This window comes from Pan paniscus, chromosome 2 (assembly GCF_029289425.2).
Source record: "Pan paniscus chromosome 2, NHGRI_mPanPan1-v2.0_pri, whole genome shotgun sequence".
Lineage (NCBI taxonomy): Eukaryota > Metazoa > Chordata > Mammalia > Primates > Hominidae > Pan > Pan paniscus.
Window position 1 is genome coordinate 120879353 of NC_085926.1, and position 19060 is coordinate 120898412.

The following is a 19060-nucleotide window of genomic DNA, read 5'->3' on the forward strand; positions in this document are numbered from 1 at the left end:
AAAAGGTGTTTTTTCTTTTTTTCTTTTGTTTTTTGAGACGGAGTTTCACTCTTGTCGCCCAGGCTGGAGTGGCAATGGTATGATTTCACTCACTGAAACCTCCGCCTCCCAGTGATTCTGCTGCCTCAGCCTCCCGAGTAGCTGGGATTACAGGTGCGTGCCACCACACCCGGCTAATTTTGTACTTTTAGTAGAGACAGAGTTTCACCATGCTGGCCAGGCTGGTCTCGAACTCCTGGTCTCAGGTGATCCACCCGCCTCGGCCTCCCAAAGTGCTGGGATTACAGGAGTGAGCCACCGCACCCGGCCCAAAAAGTTTGTTTTTATAGAAGTAGCCCAGCTAATTGATTGTAATACCTAAAGAATTAAAGGATCTAGAAAAAGATCATCACTGATTACTAACATCAAAAGAGAGAAAATCAGACACTATGTACCTCCTAAAGAAAGGACACAAGAACACCTATGAAGTAATCTTGCCAGAATCTAAATTGAATGAAGTTTTTAGCTCTAACAATCAATGTACATGTGATACAGGGAAGAGAGCAACATGTTCAGTCATGCCACCTGCATTACAATCGGCAAAATCCAGGCTGTGGGAAACTCTATAGGACAAGTGACCAGGTTTCTTCAATAAAAAATTGCACAATAAAAAATTGCACAGAGAGAAATATTGTTTTAAAGAGACATATCAACAAATTGCAGCATATTTGAATCCTGATTCAAATAACCAAAATTATTTTAAAATTTTATAAGACAAGTAGGGAAATGTAAACATTAACTGGACATTTAGTGATATGAAGTTATTAACTTTGGGCCACTTAAATAAAAAGAATCCCAGCCTGGTATGGTGGCTTATACCTGTAATCCCAGCACTTTGGGAGGCTGAGGCAGCAGGACAGCTTGAGGCCAAGAGTTGGAGGCTGCAGTGAGTAATGATTGTGCCACTAGCCTTAGTGACAGAGTCAGACCCAACTCAAAAAAAAAAAAAAAAAGAATCCCTATTTTTTAGAAATGTATACTGAAATATTTATGGATGTTATGATATGTCTGAGATTTGCTTCAGGACAGGGACGTGGGGGGATGTATGTAGATGAAAGATGATTGACCATGAGCTGATAATTGTTAAAGTGCTATTGAGTACACGGGGTTCATGTACAATTCTCTTTGCTTTTGTGTGTGTATGAAACTATGTGATAAAAAAAGCATCTTTGTTTGTTTGCTTTAAGAGTAAAGTACTAAGCAGCTCACTGGGAACTCCATGGGAGGTCTCATAGAGACTGGTGGGCTTCTTGTAGGGTGCTGGGTGAGGAGCCTTTTTCACTGGGAGGCCCTCTATGTCATATTCTAAAAGTCTGGTCTCTGGAGTCATTGAGTTTTTCCAGCAAAGACTCCCTTAGTCTCCTGCCTGGAAGTGGGGCTGGGGGAGCAGGGGGTGGGAGGAAGTAGACTTTCGTCTGATCACACCCCATCAGTGCCCTTTAGGAGTCTCTGAATATGGAGACTTTACAGTTGAATCTTTGGAGAAAGGGTCTTGATTCCTTTATTGGAGGGAGGGAGAAGATGGAAGAAGGGATTGCTGTTCAGGATGGGACAGGAGACCTGGGTCCCAACCCTTTAATTTAGAGAATTTCAATCAATCCTTCCTTTCATCCTTGTAGCTCATCCTCACATCACACAATATGGGACACCCAATTTTGGGGCCCTTCTGGGGAGTCAGCTGCCTGTCCACTGCATCCCTTCTGCAAGCTGACCTGCTCTATCCACTTTTTTTTCTTTCTCTTTCTTTCTTTCTTTCTTCCTTTCTTTCTTTTTTTTTTTTTTTTTTTGACAGATTCTCGCTTTGTTGCCCAGGCTGGGGTGCAGTGGCGTGATACCTGCTCACTGCAACCTCCACCTCTTGGGTTCATGTGATTCCCGAGTAGCCTCAGCCTCCTGAGTAGCTGGGATTACAGGTACCCACCACCATGCCCAGCTAATTTTTGTATTTTTGTAGAGATGGGGTTTCACCACGTTGGCCAGGCTGGTCTTGAACTTCTGACCTCAGGTGATCCGCCTGCCTTGGGCTCCCAAAGTGCTGGGAATACAGGAGTGAGCCACTGTGCCCAGCCTCTATCCACTTTCCATTGCCCCAGAATGCATAATCTCTTCTTCACTGACATCTTTTTCATTCTCTCTGTTGTTGTGAATGTGCACCCTTTAAAATTTCTCACTCTTTTTAGTGGAGTTTTGTGAAGGGGTGGAGAGAGACGTGTCTGATCAATCTGGAACACAGAGTGCTTTAAACAAGGGCTGTCCCAGAAATTCCAGGATGATCTCTAGTAACAGTAGCTGTGTGGTTTTCACGCTGTGAGAGGAAGCAGGCGACACCCAGGGACGTGGATCATCTCCGTGAAAACTCAGCAACTCCCACGGACACTTGAGGGCCAGGGACAATGGCTGAATGTCAACGCATCTTTGGAGCATTAAGTCCACTGCTCTGTGGAGTTTCAACTTCAAACCACTCCAGGGCTGCCAGATTTGAGCTTGGAGGACGTGGAGATAAACTGGAAGAGAGCTCAGGCATTGCCCTCCATGTCTGCCCAGGCCCGAACAAAGCCCCATTATGCGTCCTGATGCATATGTGCAGAACAGTCCTCATTTCTGCCTCGCAGGATATCTGGCAAACCAAGATCATAAATCTGTTGCAATTAGGCCTCCAGCCAGGTCGTCCCATGGAACTGTTCTGGCAAAGGTCGCTCACGAGCTCCTAATTGCCAACTCCAAGACAGCTCATCATGCTGGTCCTCTCAGCAGCCCGGGGATGCTGTCAATCACTAGCCTCCTTTTCTTTCCCAGTACCAGTTTATTAAGTTACACTGATAAATAACCACACAGGTGAGCTGATTTGATTTCCCCCACTCCTCCACCCCCAACACACACACTGCCCCATCTGCTCCTAGCTGCACCTCTTCCCTACTTCAGAGCTTGGAGGATTGGGAAGGAGCTGGGCATTCGATTTTCTTTAAGGAAGAGTGGTTTACATAAATTGTTTAATAGGGGTTAGGTACTTGGAAGTCCCTTAATGGATACTCGTTTGCAAAAACTGTTTACATTTAGATTTTTCTTTACGGAATGTTAATTATTTAAACTATCAATAAAGCATTGAGTTTTAAGTTTGCTTAAATCATGCCCTGGGGCCAAGTGGGAGAATCAGTTGGCTCCATAATGGGGAGTTTTAACCCAAGTGTAGCCCCAGGCCACAGGGAGAGTAGAGGAAGCTGGGCGGGGGCACCCTGGCCCAGCCGCCCTTGTCAGCAAAGTGGTACAGATCATTTTTAGCACTTGGTTGCTGGTGACAGCAGAAACTGAGAACTGAAAGCTTATAACCAGGGACCCAAAGCTCCCGGAGAGGGCACTGGCAGGGCAACCCCTGAAGTTAGTCTTTGAGAGTTACAAGTCAGGGCTTCCTCACCAGGCCAGACAACAGACAGGAGGACCGGGCACTGAAGACCAGAGGCCAAGGTCTGCTCCAGGGGACACTGGACGGCCCACCCCAACCTCTTGCTTGTTCTCTCCCCTCTGTGGACAGATGGTACACACCAGAGTGGGAACGTGGACATAAAATGTATTTATTCCCTTAGTTCTGTCACAGTGAATCCAGTCTGAAATCCTGAGGTCAGGCCCCTAAGAGACACGCTGGGAAAGGTGGTCAACCAGTTCCTGGTGCTTTGGGGGCTTGTCTGTAGGGCCCTTCAGAGAATGCCGTTGGAGCTGAGACCCTGCTCCAAGCCTAAGCTATGGGCTGCCATAAGATACCTGCCCCAGGCTGACACCAGGTCAACACTGACCTGGATGAACCAAACCCCAGAACTCAGTCATCAAGCGCAGTCTTAACAGCATTGCTTTTATTTCTGTGTATCTATTTCTCTTCCTTCAGCCGCATTACACTCCTAGAAGGCCTTCATCTGCACACCACAGGAACCAAATAAAAACCCAGCTGCCTGGAGCTCAGGGTGGGACCCCTGGGTCCACTTCCTCCCACCCACTTTGAACCTCCTCTGCACTGGCTTCCCCCAGGCCGTGACCTGCTGGGTTTGGCAACTTGGCTTACTTTCCGACCAATGGAAACTAGGCTCTGGACTGGCCGCCTGTGACTGAGCTCACAGGCCACAAGATGCTGCTTCTGGGGAACTTCCCCTGCCTTGCTCCAGCCCAGATCCCAGGAATATGCTGCACAGCCCCTCAAGGGAATCGTATGTGATCCCTTATGTGCATATTCCTTGCGGCAAGGTACTGGGCCTGATTCACTTTAGAACTCAAAGGCCTTGTACCATGCCTAGGATGAGACCTGGCCTTTAGTGGTTATTCAACAAATGTTTATTGGATGGGTGGATGGATGGATGGATGGATGGATGGGCAGGCTGGCTAGTAAAGGTATGGATAGAAGGACAGATGGACAGACAAATGGATGAATGGCATTTTCTTTCAACTTGCCCTAGTTCCTCCCAACCCTTCCCTTCCAATGGGCACAGATTTTCTGCTTCCTTATACCTCCCCTCTAACAACCAGCCAAGAGCTGCAATGTCCCTGGGTGTGTGGACCCAGGTGTGGCCAGAATGTCATACCAGCTCCCCAAGAAGGTCTCCCTTGTGGCAGTGAAACTCTATACCAAACAGCCCAGCAAATGATTAAGTTCTAACTTCTGATTAGGTTAGTCACTCATCATGTTTTCCTGAAGGCCAGAGACTCTGCATTTCTTATAGTCTCGTGGCCCCCTAGCCATGAGTTCTGGTACACAGTAAGTGCTCAATGAATGCTTAATCATTGGGAGACTAGAACATGTCTCCTAGACATGAGAATTGAGGCTCTCCCCTCATTGAAGAAGAGATGGCCTTCCTTTCTCTACAATATTCAGCCTCTGCAAAGATGGTTTGACATCTGTTTCTCAATCTGGGATAAATGTTCTGGATCAAGGAGTCCCATTAAAACGCCTCTCAGAGCACTTAGGGAATTATGCTTGGGAAGTCCTTCTTGGCAGCAGATAATAAATCAATCACAGCTCAAAGAAAATGCTGAGTTAGAATGGGATCATTCAGACTGGGCTAGGAAAGGAACTAGGAACACCCTTTCCGTGGAGGCCTGAACTCAGAGACCCTCCTGTGGAGCCAGGTCTGGGGACTTACAATAACCAACCAACCCAGTTTGCCCAGTATTGTCCCAGTTTTTGCACTGGAAGTTCTGCATTCTCAGTCCCAAACAGGGACAGTTGGTCACCCCAGCCTGGCATTCTTTTTCTCCCTTCCTCATTAGCAGCCTCGCTGCATGATGCAAGAGCCTTGTGTGCCTCTGCGTATATGTGAGCCACACCCTCCCTCCACATACATTGCGGGCAGTGACTCTGATAGCTAGGGTCTGAGTCCATGGCCAGTGAAAAGAACAAGTGGCTCTTGTTTTCAACTTTAGGGGCTGAATTCTGAATGGCGCCACTTGCGTTGCCCTGCCTTGGGCTCTGGAATAGGGGAAATTATAGGAAGGGAAGGGAAGAAAGCAATCGTACCTGAAGAAGAGAGACATTGGCAAGGCTGAGTCTGAAGAGGTAGTTCCTGTGAAAATGGAAACAGACATCCTAAGTGACGCTGGTTCTGCAGGCAGGACCCAAGGAGCAGCCTCCTGGCTTGGGCCTCCTGGGATGCCAGGACTGGGTGCTGATTGCCTAGGGTCAACCCCTAAGGAGAGCTTTACCTCCATTTGCTCACTTAATCTTCACACAACCCTGGGAGGAAATCCAGGAAGCTCCAAGTTACAGATGAGGAAGCAAGGTGGGTAAATGGCCCAAGTCACCAAGATAGTAAGTGAAGGAGTTAGGATTGAAACCCAGACTTTCCTCCAAGTTCCATGCTGTGTCTGCTCCCAGCCAACTCAGCTAGCCCTGGGAGGAACCCCTTGACCCCACCTTTTCCAACCATGGAGGCTGTTAAATGTAAAGCCTCACAGCACTCTTACAGGGATGCAGACAGCCAGCTTCCTCCTACTCTGGCCCTCCACCCTGACTCACCCCTTCTCACACAGGCCAGCCATCTCTCCTGGCTCCACATCCCGGGGTCCTGAGTCCGATTTGTTTGTTCATCTCCTGCAGTCTCTCCAGCAGTCAGTGACTCCAGGTCTGACCTTTCTGTGGCCACCTCTCTGGACCACCCTCTCTCCTCTAACCCAAACGACCCCATCCACCACCTCACCATCCCTCTCCCCACAGTCCAGCCTGCACAGGGCTTCCAGACTTATCAACCTCAAACAGTTTTCACCTTCAGTAACAAAGAGGATACTACTAGTAGTAATAATGATATCAGACACTTATTGAGTATCATAAGTGTCAGCTGCTGCTGAAATTTGTTTGCATGGATGCTGGAGTCAGAAGGCCACCATGCACAGACAGGGAGAATTCCAGCTCAGCCACCTGCCACCTTCTGAGAGTCTCAGTGCCTGCATCTGTACAATGGGGAAGTGAATGGCTATCTTTCTTATTTCACAGGTCTGTGGAGACAGAGGAATGGTGTGATGCACATTTAAAGGCTCTGTTCATGCTGAACAGATGCAAAGTCTTGGTTTTCCCCAACAATTTTCTTTCGTTGGTTCTTCTGTCTTCTTTGGGCTATTCCTATTTTGGTTCCTAAACTTTTTAGGAATAAAGATTTTAGAAAGTTCTGGCCTACCTCAGCTGAGGAGGGAAATGAGGGGAAAGGCTGTGGAGTGGGACCGGAAGAGAAAGAGGGCCCCTGCTGAAGGAATCCAGAGCCGGAAGGAGATGCTGCAGGCCAGGAGGCTTCTCTTCCCAGCTCTGGCTCCAGGCCCAGGCCCCACTCATCTTCTTTGCTGTCCTGGGGCTGGGCGGGCCTCCCGGGTGACCTTGGCTCCAGGCCTCTGCTGTCCTTCTCCAACCCCCTCCCCAAGTCCTTAGCAGAGCTCTCCCCATCCCACCCTCCTGGCCTGGGAACAGATAAGCTCCAGCTTATGGCTGTGCCCCAGCTGCCTGCTCAGGTAACACAGGCATCTGCTCACAGCTTTAACAAATTAGGGGAAACATTGCATCACTTTATTCATTTTTATCCCATCAAAAATCATTCATCACAACATCGCAGTCAACTCTCCTGGGAGCTGGAATATGAGAACAGAGAGAAATCTCTGTAGCCTGACCCACCCTAAATCCCTTGCGGAACAAGGGAGGGTTATAAATGAATAAAAAATTTCCCTAGCCTGAATTCCAGAGATCCAGGGGTCAAGAAGAAGGGAAGACTATGTCAGGCAGAAGAAAAGGAGGAAGGAAAATGAGCTGGAGACAGGAAAAGAAAGTGGCCAAAGACCCACTACATTGGCTCTAAGAAGCCTAAGGGACCAGGTCTAGAATTGAGTTCCCCTGTCCATCTGAGGGCATAGCCAGGCTCAAGGATGCAGGAAAAAGTGTCCCTCCATCTTTGTGTGGGAAGCCTCCAGACAGAAAACATAACCACCTTCTGGGGAAGCCGCAGAGCGGATGAGGAAGAACAGTGTGACCACAGTCACAGGGTAACATAACCTCTCTGAGCTTCAGTTTCCTGGTCCATAAAATGGGGGTACATAGAACCCACTTCCTGGGTTCACCCACTTGTGAAGATTCAATGATTTACTGCAGGCATGATTTATTACATGTATTAGATTAAATACATGTGTGATTTACTACCTTTACTACATGCAGTAACTGACTTACTACATATATGACACATAAAATAGTGCCTGGCACATGGCTGGTGTGGAATAAATGGCAGCTTTTGAAATGCTTTCACAAGGTTCAGAGTAGAGTCTTCGGATGCTACCATTTGGGTTTGTTAAAGTATACATGTAAAACGAGTGAAATCAGAATTAGGTTGAAGGATCACATCAAGGCCAGTTTCCTGATTTTAATGTTGTCCTACAGTTATGCAAGATGTTAGCCTTGGGGGAAACTGGGTGAAGGGTATATGGGATCTCTATTATTTCTTACAACTGTGTGTAAATCGACAGTCATCTCAAAATAGAGAGTAAAACAATTACTCTCTTTGCTGGGAAAATAAAGTCCATCCTCCTGTATAGTTGCATATGGACAGACTCCCTCTGGGGGCACAGTCAAGAACCTCACCACTAGGTGAACCTTCAGTCAGGGGTCCTGCTTGTTTGAGGGGGTGGCCCTGCTTTTCACCATATACTCCTTTGTACCTTTTGAATGTCCTACCATAAGACAAAATAGTTAATTTAAAAATTAAAAAATTAAAAGAAAAATGCTTTCAGGCTCAGCTTCACAGCAGCCTTGTGAGATTGGTGGCACAGAGACTGTAACCCAGACTTTACAGATGAGGAAACTGAGGCTCCAAGGTTAAGATCCCCCAGGAAAGGAACCCAGCTCATCCACACCTAATCCAGAGCTGTGTTCTTGACTTGCCTCATTTTCATACCGCAAATGAAGGGGTGGAGACACTAAAGAAAGCTCCAGGGCAAGGATGGTCAGCTACAGCATGGCCCGGAAGTGCCCAACCCAGTGGCCACCCTCTCCCCAGCCCCACACCCACTGAGTCAGAACCTCTGGGCTGCAGAGCTGAAAAGTAGTGCAGTCCCAGGCGATAACACAGACAGATCTGCAGAGAAACTCTAGGCCTGGGTTAAGGAGACCTGGCTGTAGTCCCCACACCCTGTTGTCATCACGCTATGTGATGCTGGGAAGGTCACCTTCCCCTCTCAGTGCCTCTGCTACCGCCTGTTTAAAATAAGGACGGTTGGATGACACCAGAGATTCTCAAACTTGAGTGTGGTCAGGCCACCTGGAAGGGTTGCTAAAACACAGGTTGCCTCTTCCCAGAGTTTCTGACTCAAGAGGTCTGAGAAGGACCCAAGAATCTGCATTTCCAACACATTCTCAGGTGCTGCTGGGCCAGAGACTGCACCATGAGAGCTACTGGGGTCGGCCCTCTCTAAGCCCCCTCCCTACCAGAGCCAATGGTCTGTGGTTTCATGAGGAATGAGCTCCTCCTAGTCCACCCAGAAAGTCTCCACAGGTTCCCCCGGAGAGTACTGTCTGTTGATATTGGATCTGAACAGTGGACTAAGAGGTCAGGCCAAAGGCAGGTGAGGTCCTTCGGGAAAGGTTCTACCCCTACCCAGCCGTCCCAGGTGCAGGCCGCCGGCTGGCCGGCAGGGGGCCCCTGGGCACCTTCTCTGCATGGAACTCCCAGGGAATTGGCCCAGAAAACCATTCTGACAGCCGGGCAGGGACCAGGCAGGGACCGGGCAGGAGGTGGCCAGCAGGCGTCCCTGCCCTCACTAACTGCCAACCACAGAGGCCTGCAGCTGGCTGAGATTGCGAGGTCAAGAGTCACCCCCACCCCCACCCAGCCGAAACACGCTTCCTTCTGTGGGGGGACAGACATCCACAAGGAGAGGGCCCAGCAGAGAGGACGGGGCCCAGCACGCGGGTCTGCCCAGGTGAGTTCATCCTGAATAATATTCCCTCTACCCAGCTCCAAGCCCCTGCACTTCCCGCCCCGACCCTTCTGCCCCTTGTTACCTGGCTCCCACGATGAGCTGGTTCCTGGAGGGGTCCAAAGCGAGCTGGGAGAAATCCCGGGCTCCAGGGTAGGTGAAGTTAGAGACCCACGGCTGCAGATCTGGTGGAGGGAGAGGCAACCCTGTGGTTACTGTTGGGCCAGGGGCTCCCAGCTGCATCGCAGCAGACCACAGAACAGAAGGGTGAAAGTCAGGGGGAAGTGGGGCAGTGGCACCCGGGAGACCTGGTGCCACCTGCCCACCTCTGTGTGCCCCTAGGGACTTGGGAGTGGGTGTTGTAGTCATTCTTCTGCCACACTCCTTAGCTCAGAGGAGGGCACTACCCTCCCCACAGAGGCATGAAGGGATACTTATACTCGCCCTTGACTTCCCCCAGACCTTCACTAGCCACATAAGTACACACTGGCAAATCCTGCCTGTTCTACCTCTACACTGCCTCTGAAATCCATCCACTTTTTTCCCACTGTATCCCACCTACATCCAAGCCACCACCAGCTCTTGTCTGGAGCAGTGCCAACAGCCTCCTAACCAGCCTGGCTTCCAGGCCTGCCCCTCGAGTCCTTTTCCCACAAAGCAACCTGAACGCTTGTTCTCAAATGCAAATGTGGTCATGTCACTCTCCAGCCCAGAACCCATCCATAGCTCCCAACTACCCCCAGGAAAAGTCCAACTCCTGCGAAGGCCCTTGGGTTCTGGTCCACTGTCCTCCCAAGTCCAGTGCCTGGCACAGTGATTATTTACTGATCCCCTGAAAGAATGATGCTTCACCTTTTACATTTCCTAAACTCTCCACCCCAGCCACACTAAACAAACACTTCACACTTCCCCAAATCCATCCCACAAGAGCCTGCAAACCTTTGTGCTTCTGTTCTCTCTTGATGGAACAATTCCTGTTCACCCCCATCCCTACCTCCTCCAAGAAGCCTTCTCTGACTGCTTCAAGCCAGGGTAAAGGGCTCCCATAGTCTTCTACTTTACTGCCACACTGTGTGTCTAGCCTGGTAGTTTGCCCTGGGGGCCAAGAAAGACTTTGCTTCCTAGATCTCCAGGCTCAGTCCAGCACCTAGCAGTGTTTGAATGAATATATGAATAATCCTCAATCCCTTCTTGTATAAGGGGAATTGGATTTTCAGACAAGATTCTGCAGAGGTGGGAGGTGCAGAGATTGGGCGGTCAGTGTCCACCCTGCCCCCAAGGAAGGTTGTTCCCAATCAAGGCCTTTCAAAGGGACTGGGTGGGCAGAGAGGAGACCTCACAGCCTCTGGGTGGATGGGGAGTGGTCTGGGAGGGCCTGCTTAGAAAGTGCCAGCTGACTCGCCCAGTTTCCCTCCTGCTGGAGACACACTTCTCCCTTCTTGATTCACAGCCTCCTGATAGCTCTCCCTCAGCCTATGCATGACCCATGGATGGGTGGGAATTGGCAGCAGTAAGGAGAGAGCCATGGAGCAGAGGAACTTTCATGCCGATGGTGGTAAAGATTCAGGGTAATAGGAGGCACTGTGCTTTCTCCCCACAGTGCCTTAGCAACTGACTCACAGAAGGGCCAGGAGAGAGAGAGAGATAGAGAGAGAGAGGCAGAGAGAGAGAGAGTCTGTGTGTGTGTAATCCAAAGGAAATAAATCATTGCTCATTATCCCTCCACTACAGAGTAAAAGCAGCCCTTCATTTCTGCACGACAGGCAAACACTTAATCGCTCCCTGGAGAACTGGAGGTTTTGTGAGTTGGATGTTTTTCAGAAAACTGTGATAGGCATGATTAAAAAAAGAAGAAGAAAGAAATTCTGCAGCAAAATGAAGCAAACCCCTTGGGCCTGCCTTTGCCCCCAGCAGGTGATTATAGGTTGGTGACTATAGGTTGGCAAGAATTGTCATGTAGTCACGATGGCTTTTGGGCAATATAGGATAAGAAGTGGATCTGGAGTCTGGTGGGTTAGGTTTTTAGCTGGCCTCTCAGAAATCCTGGATAAATATTATATTACCTTAGAAATGAAACCAAGGATCCTCCTCCTCCAGGAAGCATTCCTGGATTACAACCTCTCCACCCTGATCTTATTTTGCTCCACATTCTCTCTATTCTTTCCATTCCATTCACATTGTATGTTATGGTGTATTTGACCACTCTGAATGTGGTCAAATATTTTCTGTGTGTGTAGGGCAGGGTCTTCCCTGTCCCTATGAGACTGGGTGCTCCCTAACAGCAGCAAGCACCTTAATTCCCTCCTTCCCTTTCAACAAGGGCATTCCAGATGTAGGCAGCTAAATGAGGGAGGAGGTGGCATGACGGGTCTGCAGTAGATACTCCATTTGGGGACTTCCCAGCTCAGTCTTCACTTAGGCCCTTTCTTGGGGAGGAGGGGAAAAGAAGAGGAAACAGGGTAGAAGATGGGATAAAAATGGGGAGGTGGGGGTGGGGGCATGGAGGGTGGTGGCCTCTTCCAGTTTCCGTCCCTCTCCCAGTAGCCCTCACCCACATGGGCAAGGGGGATGGGGGAAGTGGGGAGAGAAGGAGCCGGGCATAGCATGGGGATCCTGGGGGGGCCTTGGGAAGGGAACCAGCCTGCTTGTATTAAACAGGCCAAGGGGACCAGAGGGAAGGCTGTCTTTAAAACACCAAGCACGTTCCAAGCTCCGTGTGCGGCAAAGGCTTTGGACGGTGACTTTAAGAGAAAAAGACATTCTCCATGACGCGCCTGTGATTTTAATTATAGTCAATTCAATTACCCACCTTGTGGATTAACCACCGCCAGTGTTAAGTCCAGGCTGGCTTCTCCTGCTGCCTGGAAAGGTAACACTGGCAAATGAGAGAATATGCAGGCTGAAGAGAAACACAGCTTGGCCCCCCTTAAGAGAAACCCGCAGGGGAAAATTTAGCCTTACAAAACAGAAAAACAGCAGTCAGATTCTGTGACTGGCGGCTCCTCTAGGGTATTTAGGGGTTATTCACAGCTCAGTCAGGTGTCAGGGGAGAGGGAAACTCACAGTTACAAGGCTGGCAGCCTACAGATTGGTCAGAAAGGAAGTGTAACATCCTAGGGGACTTGGAGGCTGGGGTTGGTGCTGTCCTTGATTAGGGCAACTTCTCCTGAACACAGCATCCCCAGAGCACAGTCCTTTGCCCAGCATGAATTGAGTCCCTACTGTGTGCTCAGCCATGCTAAGGGATGTGGGAACACAAGAGAACCAGTCCTGGTCCAAGACCAGAACCAGTACCAGCTGGGCTGAGGGACCAAAGGCAGTGACTTTTAACCAACAATACGAGATCATTAGGTACGCAGAGGAAACTCTTGTTCACCTCTGAGGCCCCACAGCATCCCCCTCTGTGCCTGGCACAAAGCAGGGCCCAATAAAAATTCAGCAAACGGATAGGAAAACTCAAAGCTGTCAGAATGGGGAAGGGGAGGGGGGCATTCCTTCATTCTGTAGGAGGATGGGGCGAGAAGTCAGATTCATTCAATGCATACCTGAGGGTCAAAAATGGTCTCAAGGAACCCAGGCACACACAGAAGACATCTCCCACCTCTCTGACTTCCTCCCCCAACCCAATTTGCACGGATGGAGACCTGCCTGGTCGGGAGACAGGGATTCCCCAGCTCTCCTTCCATGTCCCTGCCCCCAGACTCAGCCAGGCCAATATTGCCCCCAACAAAGCCCCTGGGAGGAAATGTTTCATTAGGAGCTGCCACAGAGGCCCCAGTGTGAGGAGGCTAGCCCTAAGAATCCACTCCTTCTGTCCCCCTCTGTCCTCTTCAGTGACAGCCACCAGCACTCCAGGAGCCATCAGAAGTCTGAGGGTGTGCACGAGTTTTGCAGGCTTAGGACATTGTTAATTTACTTTAATCCACTTAAGCCTTCAAAGCCTTGGATCCCAGCTCAAACAAGACAGCACCGAGAAGACAGCTGGAAACCTTCCTCCCTGAGAGGAGCCAACCCACAGCTGGGAATCCCACCCTTCCACAACACCCCCAGACTCTCATGCATACTGCCTCTCCCACCTCTCAAATCCTAGGCCTCATTGGTTGATTTTTCCAGCTGGGTTCCATCTTACCCCACCCACTCCTGCAGGATGGGGCTCTGCATGTCCTCCTGTATGGGCCACCAGAGCATAGAGCAATGGATCGCTCTGCAGTGGGCAGTGGACAGAGCACTGCACGTGGAATCAGGAGCCCAGAACTGAGGACTGGCTCTGACAAGCCTCTCTGGCCCACCATGCCTAGGCCTTCCCATCTGTAAAAGGCAGTGACGATCTCCTGGCACTGCCTCCCCAACAGGGTTACTATGAGGAGGAAACCTGCCAGTGTCCATCAAACTTAAGAACCTAGGAACCCCTGAGACTACATCTGCAGATCCCAGTGTGAGCTGCCAAGTAGGTGGTGGTTCAAGAAGTACTAATGTGACTGTAACACAACCATGACCCCCGCAAACTGTGTAACAGATCGTGAGAGAATGTCTGGTATTTGTGTTTTTTTTTTTTTTTTTTTAGCAAGTATTAGAATGTATATACTAATTTTAGAAACTCTTATCAAGAATTTACAGACCCCTTGGAATATGTCCAGTGATTTACAGATCCCAGTTTGGGAAACACTTTAATAGGACATTCTCATACCCTCCCTTGACAAATAGAAGGAGTTATGAGTCACCAGGGCCCTTGCACCGGGGTTTCCCAAGACCCTAAAGAGAGGGATCCCTGCAGCCCCTTAGAGCAGAAGGAAGCTTTCCAGAGATCTCCAGGCACCTCCTAATGCATGAGTCATGCTGAGACCCCTGGCCACCCCCACCCAGGGCATCCACAACTTCCTTTTCTAGCAAAAGACTCCCCTTACCCCAGATTGGCATGCATGAAGGGCCTGAATAAATTACGGAGAGACAAAAATTAGACCCCTCCAGCCCATTGCTGCCCATCCTTCTTAAAACATCCAGCACCAGAGGAAGAGTCTCAGGACCCCGGGACGGGACCCAGCAGTTAATGAACATCCCAAGGACATCCAACAGCCAGAAACACCCTGCCAAGGTCTGACCTAAGTCCTTCAGGACACGGCCATTGCAAGACAGGGCCAAGTAGGAAGCAGCTCTTACCTTCAAAGGCCACGGTGGGGTGCTCGCTAAGGGCACACAGCTGCTGCTCACTGCTGGGCTCACTGGAGACATCCTGGGAGCTGGAGAGGTGGGACACCAGCAGTGTGAGGCTGGGCAGCAACAGCGAGACAGCCAGGGGGCCTGCAAGCACCATGATAGGCCCCTCTGCAGTCCTAGCTCCGGGAGGCAGACAGGGGAGAAGACCTGCAACGTAAACACTCAGTCTCACCAAGCGCTCCCTCCAACTGGACCCACTTCCCTCAATTTCCTTGTGGTTACAGTGCCCCCACAGGATTTGAAAAATAAATTTCTATTGTATTTATGTTACTCAGCGTTTGCTCTGCTCTAGTAAATGCGAAGATATAGATCACTCCCTGAAAGCTAATTTCCCTTGTAATAGCATTCTGTACAAAACTGACAAATTATAGTGCCTTTTCTATTTATGATCCCAAATGGTTTAAAATTAGTTTTAATGATAAAGGTAGTATCTTAGGGATTTTAATAAATGGAGCTGAGGCCATGGGTAGCTATTTGTAAAATGATAAATCTGGATCCATAACTCATACTTTATATACTCGGAAAAAATTCAAATAGACAAAAGATTTCAATGTTAAGGATAACAATCATAAAAATACTAGAAGAAAATTCAGGCAGGATCCTTTATATCTTGGCATGGGAAACCATGGCTCAAAATCTAGAAGCCATCAAAGAAAAGATAGATAAATTTGACTACATTAAAAAACAAACACCTGCACTTCCCCCTCCTCTCCCCAAAAACAACATCAATCAAAATCATAAGGAAAATGACAAACTAGAAAAAATATTTGCAATTCATATCACAGACAAGAGACTAATATTCCTAATATATAAAGAACTGAAACTGCCTTTGCAAAAAGTATGACAGTGCAGGAAATCTGACCTAACAGACTCCATCTTGCTTCTAGCCTGCAAGTTGCCCTTGCTCATTCCTAGGCCTAGGCCAAGCTAACTGTGGAAGGAATTTAGTTTACAGTTTAACTTTGAAGCAGAGAAGATTACAGCCCCTTCCCAAAGCAAACCACCTCCTTGCTTGGAGATCAGATCTCCTTTATAATACTAACAAATTAGCCACAGGATAAGACAGTATGGCTCAGGAGTCATTCAGCCAGATGTCACAAGATTCCTAATTGCTCCTATAGATAACATTATTGTAAAACCTCAGATTGGTGTTCTAGGTATTTTTCAGACCCTGCATTCTGTTGGATCTGCTGATGCCACCCAGACTGATAAACTGGTTCATCTGACCTTGTGGCCCCCCGACCCAGGAACTGAACTCAGCACAAGAAGACAGGCTTCAACTCCCTGTGATTTCATCCACGACCTAACCAATCAGTACTCTCCACTCCCTAGCCCCACTGCTCCACAAATTATCCTTTAAATTTTGGGGGAGGCTGCTTTGAATAAGGATAAACTCCTGTCCTTCTGCTTAGCTGGCTTTGCATCTATTAAGTTCTCTCTCTATTGCAAAAACCTGCTGTTCTCAATGCATTGGCTTTTCTGGACAGTGAGCAAGATGAATTCATCGGGCAATTATAGAACTTCTAGGAATCAAGAAGGAAAAGACTAACAATCCAGTAGAAAAATAGGCAAAGAATATACATACAAACAGGGGCTTACAATATGAATGACACTTATCCTCACTCATAACAAGAGCAACACAAGTTAAAACATAGACTGAGATACCACTTCTCATCTATCGGTTTAGCAAAAATCCAAGTTACTTGCTGCAGTCTTTCGGTAAAGCAGTGGGGAGAGGGCCACTACCATATACTACTGTAGGGGTTGGGGTGTGCAAGATGGCACAATCCCTGTGGGGTGATCCTGGCAATATCTGGCAAAACCACCCATGTATTTACCCGTTGACCTAGCAACCTAATTCTTTGAGTCTACACTCTTTCTCCTTGAAGTGTGTTCCACAAACCAGTGTCAATTCACACACTGGAACAACTCCACAGTCACAGAAATGCAGAGATTTGAGAGTCAGTGTTTAAAAATCTTTACAATAATTTGACAGAGTAATTTTATGTGTATTGAATCTAATAACAAAATATTCAGGTTTGTATGTTGCATGTTTTATTTCTATTCATTTCTCTAGTAATTTACTTTTATTGAATTTTACGTAAGTATCCATCTGTGACAGATTGTAAATTGAAAAATCAAACCTGCCTCTTCACAGATAGTTGAGAGGCAAAAACAGACCACAGAGGCACCTGCACATGTGCAAAGTGACTTACGAACGAGATTGTTCATTGTGCCATCCTTTGAAAGAACAGAAAGGCAGAAAACAACCAAATATTCAGAAACAGGAGATTGCCCAAATAACCTAGGGTGTATCTTCACAATGGAATATTATGCAGCTGTTAAAAAGTGTGAAGATTTTCTCTATTTATTTTATTTTATTTTTAGAGAGACAGGGTCTTGCTCTGTCTCCCAGGTTGGAATGCAGTGGCACGATCATGGCTCACTGCAGTCTTGACCTCCTGGACTCAAGCGATCCTTCCAGCTCAGCCTCTCTAGTGGTTGGGACCACAGGCATGCACCATCATGCCTGGCTAGAGGGGCATGCTCTGTTGTAAGTGGAGGGGTCTTGTTCTGCTGCCCAGGCTTTCTCTAGGTTTTGATATGGAAAAATATTCGTATCAAAAAAGTGAAAAAAGCAAGGTGCATAACAGCTTATTAGCATGGTAACTTTTGTGAAAATAAGACAGTAAAAATAAGAACACATGTATTTATATTTGCTTATATTAGCATTGATATACACTAGAAAAATAAACCAAAACTAATCTTAGTAGGTTATCTATAAGTAGCAAAATGGGAATCAATGCTTCTCAGTAAATACCTTTTTATATTATTTTCATTTGTGACCAGGTAAACATATTGGCTACTCAATAAAGTTTTTAGATTTAAGAAACTTTTAAACAACTAGTTTGGGTTCACTAAAACTCCTGGAAAAGCCCTAACATTTGTCTAACTTGTCGCCTTCCACCTCCTCTCTCCTTCGTTAGTCTGTCTAACATGTCACCAAGCCCCGCTGACCCTACGTCTCGCAAAGGTCTCTAACCCAGAGTGACCTCCTTGGTGTCATTTTCTTCAGCAATGAAATGAAAGGTTGAACTAGATTAGGGATCCCTGACAGGAGCTGGGGTGAATCAGAATCATCCCCCTGAGGGGGCAGAGTCCTGGGCTGGCAGGTATGGAATTCCCAGGTGATTCTGATAAGCGGCTCCCAGGGTAGAAGCTGGAGGACTAGAGGGCTGGGGCTCCTTCCTGCTCTAAGAGTTTTGCCCCAACCCTTCCTCTCTCTTCCCTTCCTACTGCCCCTACCTTACTCCAGGTCTGGAAAATTACAGTAGGATTACTTTTTTCCTGCCTAAGTTTCTTCACGTGTGTGTGAAATGGAATAATACCCATCACTGAATGGCTGCAAGCCTCCAAGGAAATAACAGCACGAAGCCAGAGCACCCAACTGGCCCCTTCTCCCCCAACTCCCTCCCTGGTCTGCACCCCACAGGGAATTAGGACCCACAGCACCTTTTTGATCCCCTTATCCTCAGGCTCAAACTCGTTCATACTTTGCTCCTCCCCAGAAGGGCCTAACCATTCCTCTTAGCAGAGACCCTCTGGGAGGGAGATTTGGTCCAAACCTACTCCCTTGAATGATTTTTCACACCGTCACTCACATGGAATTTCTCCTCAGTGCTAGCCTGGGTCCGTCCTGTGGCATGGAGTTTCGCCGTGCTGTCCATCCTTGGAGCCCACCAACCCCTTTTCCTGACATTGACCCCTGGCCCCTCAAACAAGGCCACAGGGCTGGGGAAGAGGGATTCAAAGGGCAAGGCCAAATCTCTGGAGCCAGACAACCCGAGGCCCAGTCCTAGTCCTCCTCCTTGCTAGCTGTGTGACTCTGGGAAAAACACAACCTCTCTCTGCCTTAGTTTCTCCAAACTGGGGATGATAATAACAACATCAACTTCTTCAGCAGTTGTGAGGAGGAAAGGAGTTATTACCTTTAAAAGGCCTAGAGCAGTACCTGGCAGACACTGAGTGATCAACTAGCATGAGTTATTCTGGTGCTCTGGGGAAAGAGGAACAGGGACTGGAGCACTTCCTTTTGCCCTCTGACACTTATGCTGGATGCCCTCTGCCTGCACCTCCACATTTGCCCTGGCTCTCCTCCTCCCTGCTCTGCGCCAGCAGGGAGGTGGATGGATGTGGGGGAACTGCATGCAAGGAGGCCCTGCTTGGGTTTGGCCAACAGAGGGAGGAGAAGGCAGCAGAGTGAGCACAGCTGCATCCCTCAACAGACCAGAGCTCGTCTGCTTCCAGGCTTGGGAAGGAAATTGCTCCCTCTGTCCTCCCTTCAGAACTAGGGGTGGTGCCGCCTCCTTGCTTACCAGCCCCT

At 48.5% G+C, this 19060-nt stretch overlaps 1 protein-coding gene across 9 annotated transcripts in view; it reads right to left on the reverse strand.

Annotated features, from left to right (window-relative positions):
* The window catches only part of SEMA5B (semaphorin 5B), a 119951-nt gene that overhangs the window by 25576 nt on the left and 75315 nt on the right, over positions 1–19060 (reverse strand). For all 9 annotated transcript variants that reach the window (XM_008950503.4, XM_024928393.4, XM_008950502.4 and 6 more), the window contains 3 exons: positions 14620–14823; positions 9548–9647; positions 5537–5582 (listed from right to left, as the gene is read on the reverse strand). In XM_008950503.4, the coding sequence (XP_008948751.1) occupies positions 5537–5582; positions 9548–9647; positions 14620–14823 (350 nt within the window). The remainder of the gene's footprint in view (positions 1–5536; positions 5583–9547; positions 9648–14619; positions 14824–19060) is intronic.